Source organism: Sparus aurata, chromosome 12 (assembly GCF_900880675.1).
Source record: "Sparus aurata chromosome 12, fSpaAur1.1, whole genome shotgun sequence".
Classification (NCBI taxonomy): domain Eukaryota; kingdom Metazoa; phylum Chordata; class Actinopteri; order Spariformes; family Sparidae; genus Sparus; species Sparus aurata.
The window spans coordinates 29,532,072-29,535,958 of NC_044198.1; the positions used below are offsets into that span (position 1 = coordinate 29,532,072).

Below are 3,887 nucleotides of genomic sequence, written 5' to 3' on the forward strand. Positions count from 1 at the left end.
TCCTCCTCCATGGCCTCTCCGAACTTTTCCCAGACCTGAGTTTTTGCTTCTGCGACCGCCCTTGCTGCTGCACGCTTAGCCTGCCGGTACCCGTCAGCTGCCTCAGGAGGCCCCTGAGCCAACCATGCTCGATAGGACTCCTTCTTCAGCTTGACAGCATCCCTTACTTCCGGAGTCTACCACCGGGTTCGGGGATTGCCGCCACGACAGGCACCAGAGACCTTACGGCCACAGCTCCGAACAGCCTTGTCAACAATGGAAGTGGAGAACATGGTCCATTCGGACTGTCCCAAGCCTCCCTTGGGATCTGGTCAAAGCTCTCCCGGAGGTGGGAGCTGAAGACCTCCCTGACAGAGGGTTCCGCCAGACGTTCCCAGCAGCCCCTTACAATACGTTTGGTTCTGCCAAGTCTGTCCAGCTTCCTCCCCTGGCAGCGGATCCTACTCACCACCAGGTGGTGATCAGTTGACAGCTCAGCCCCTCTCTTCACCTGAGTGTCCAAGACATATGGCCGGAGGTCAGATGACACGACCACAAAGTCAATCATTGACCTTCAGCCTAGGCCGTCCTGGTGCCACGTGCACTGATGGACACCCTTATGCTTGTACATGGTGTTTGTTATGGACAAACTGTGAATAGCACAGAAGTCCAGTAACAAAACACCACTCAGGTTCGGATCGGGGAGGCCGTTCCTCCCAATCACACCTCTCCAGGTAACACTGTCACTGCCCACGTGAGCGTTGAAGTCCCCCAGTAGAACAACGGAGTCCCGGTTGGAGGACCAGTCCCTTCTAAACTCTCCTGCGGGTGGTGAACCTACTGGAGGGCGGGCCTACGTCACTCTTAATGGCTGAACCTGGCCGAGTCCCGCGGGCTAAGACCCGGCCACCAGGTGCTCTCCTGTGAGCCCCAACCCCAGGCATGGCTCCAGGGTGGGGCCCCAGTAACGCCATTCCAGGCGACATGAACAACCTTGTTTTTATATCTATCATCAGGGGCTTTGGAACCGCTCTTAGTCTGACCCGTCACCTAGGACCCGTTTGCCTTGGGAGACCCTACCAGGGGCATTAAGCCCCGGACAACATAGATCCTAGGATCATTTGGATACTGAAACCCCTCCACCACGGTAAGGTGGCGGTTCAGAGGAGGAGGACATTAAAGAGATATTAAGAGTTTTATCTTTTAATTACTTCTCTTTCTCTTTGCATTATTCTCACATTTAGCTTTTATGATTCTGATTGTAAGCTGTTGGATTCTGGAATTTGCTGAAACACACAAAAAGACTTCCCTCCCCATTTTTCCTCTCGCTCAGGAGCTCAACTCTCTCCTGTGAGGGGGAGGCTGATTATGTGAGTGAGCCCCCTCAGCAAATCTGTCTAGAATAACATTTAAATAACAAAAATAAACAGCTCCTTTGTTGGATAAATTGTGGAAGCTTACTCACTGCTCTTGTGTAGGTGAAATTGCAAGTTTTAAAAATATGGAAGATATATCTCACCTTTTTGCAATGGCTTTGCAATGTTTGTAGATTGTAGAGCTGTCTTTTTCTGCCAATTCTGTTCATGACGCTAATTATATTGTGGAGAAAACTCTCAGAAGAATCAACCGGAGACAAGGCTTGCAGATAGTGAGTCCTGTTTATTTCTGGACTGACCAAACATTTCATACCTCTGTCCATCTGGTTTTACAGTGTGTGTGTGTGTGTGTGTGTACTTATTCAACATGATCTCATTCCTATTTCCTAATGTTCTCTTTGTCCCAGTAACCAGGATAGTCACATTACATTCATATTTAAAGGTCAGTAAAGGTCACATAGTCAGGCCAGATTCCCAATATTTACTCATTCAATAATAAGCCGATTAACTCGACTTTTTAATAATCGTGTTAGCAAATATGGTCAAATCAGCATGAAGATAGACAATACATATTTTGACATCTTCTCAAGGGGAAATTGTTCACATTCAGCATCAGCTCACCATTTCTCTTGTGTATGTTGATCCTCTAAAGATTCTACAAGTAGGTCATCTAAAGTTAGTAAGCAATTATGCATGAAGCACTAGAACTGAACCAACTCCAACATATTTTGCAAATACAAGGCTACTCGCCTGTACGTGTCATCAAATGTCTCGTCAAAACAGACTGATCAGACAAACTTTCCCCAGGCAAAATTATGGTTTCTCACCTGAGTGAGTTCTCATGTGAGCTGTTAAGGCACTATGATGCCTGAAAGTCTTCCCACATGTTTGGCAAGAATATGGCCTCTCATCTGTGTGTATTCTCAAGTGAGCTGTTAAGTGACTGTTTAGCTTGAAAGCTTTCCCACATGTTTGGCAAGAATACGGTTTCTCACCTGTGTGGATTCTCATGTGATAAGTTAATTGAACGCGATGCCTGAAAGCCTTCCCACAAAGTTCACAGCTAAATGGCTTCTCACCTGTGTGGATTCTCATGTGAGCTGTTAAGTGACTGTTTAGCAGGAAAGCTTTCCCGCATGAATGGCAAGAATACGGTTTCTCACCTGTGTGGATTCTCATGTGACAAGTTAATTGAACACGATGCCTGAAAGCCTTCCCACAAAATTCACAGCTAAATGGCTTCTCACCTGTGTGGATTCTCATGTGAGCTGTTAAGGTACCTTTTAGCGTGAAAGTCTTCCCACATGTTTGGCAAGAATATGGTTTCTCACCTGTGTGAGTTCTCATGTGTTCTGCTATGTGTTTACAGTGCCTGAAAGCCTTCCCACAAAATTCACAGCTAAATGGCTTCTCACCTGTGTGGATTCTCATGTGAGCTGTTAAGTGACTGTTTACCGGGAAAGCCTTCCCACAAATTTCACAGGTAAATGGCTTCTCACCTGTGTGAGTTCTCATGTGATCTCTTAAGGTTTTCTTTTGCGTGAAACCTTTCCCACATGTTTTGCAAGAATATGGCTTCTCACCCGTGTGAGTTCTCAAGTGGTCTGTTAAGTAAGTACGTTGGCTGAAAGCTCTCCCACATGTTTCGCAAGTAAACGGCTTCTCACCTGTGTGAGTTCTCATGTGCCTATTCAAACTAGATGGATCAGAGTATGTTTTCCCACAGGTGTTGCATGAATACGGCTTCTCGCCTGTGTGGACTCTCATGTGGACTGTTAACTGGCTAAGAGTCCTGAAATCTTTACCACATGTTTTACAAGTAAACTTCTTCTCACCTGTGTGGATTCTTAGGTGTATATTCAAGTGGGACTTAAACTTAAAAGTCTTGTCACATGTGTCACAGTTGAAGGAATTTTTACATGGGTGAGTGCCATTTTGAATGTCTGATGAGGAACAGTTTTTATTTTTTCCGTGAGGTCTTTTCTTTTTCTTCTGCTCTCCATCTCCAGCTGATCCTGAGTCTCCATGTTCTCCTCCTTTCTGGTCTGGGCTCTCCGCTACATGAGAGTTGTTAGAGAGGAGCTGGTGGTCACTTGTTGGTTCTGCTTCACTGTGGTCACTTTCCTCATAAGCTGGAGTCAACATGACGGTATCCGTCTCCACCTTCAGTACAAGCTGCTCTCCCTCCCGACTGGTGCAGAGTTCCTCCTGTTCCTCTTTAATCTCTGGAGGCTCTGGGTCCTCTTGGTCCAGACTGGAGTTCCTCTCCTGGTTACAGAGCTGCTGGTCAGCCAGAACCTCCTCCTCCTTACAGACATGTTGCTGTGGGAGCTCTGGAGGGACACACAACAAAAGACAGACAATATTTAATCAACCAATCAACCTTTATTTATCCTCCAGAGATCATTGAGAGGCAACCCTCATTTACAAGGGCACCGAGGCCCACAGAACAAAGGCCGAATAACAACAAGCAGAAATACTCAGAAAGTTTCAATAGCTTCCAGGTTGTGACCATTGACTCCAAACCAATGC

The 3,887-nt window shown here is 46.4% G+C and overlaps 1 protein-coding gene across 1 annotated transcript; it reads right to left on the minus strand.

Annotated features, from left to right (window-relative positions):
• Positions 1–1,618: 1,618 nt before the first annotated feature.
• LOC115592708 (zinc finger protein 2 homolog) lies at positions 1,619–3,432 on the minus strand. The gene has a single exon (XM_030435763.1). The coding sequence runs from the start codon at positions 3,120–3,122 to the stop codon at positions 2,169–2,171; it is 954 nt and encodes a 317-aa protein (XP_030291623.1). The 5' UTR covers positions 3,123–3,432; the 3' UTR covers positions 1,619–2,168.
• Between the last annotated feature and the right edge of the window lie 455 nt (positions 3,433–3,887).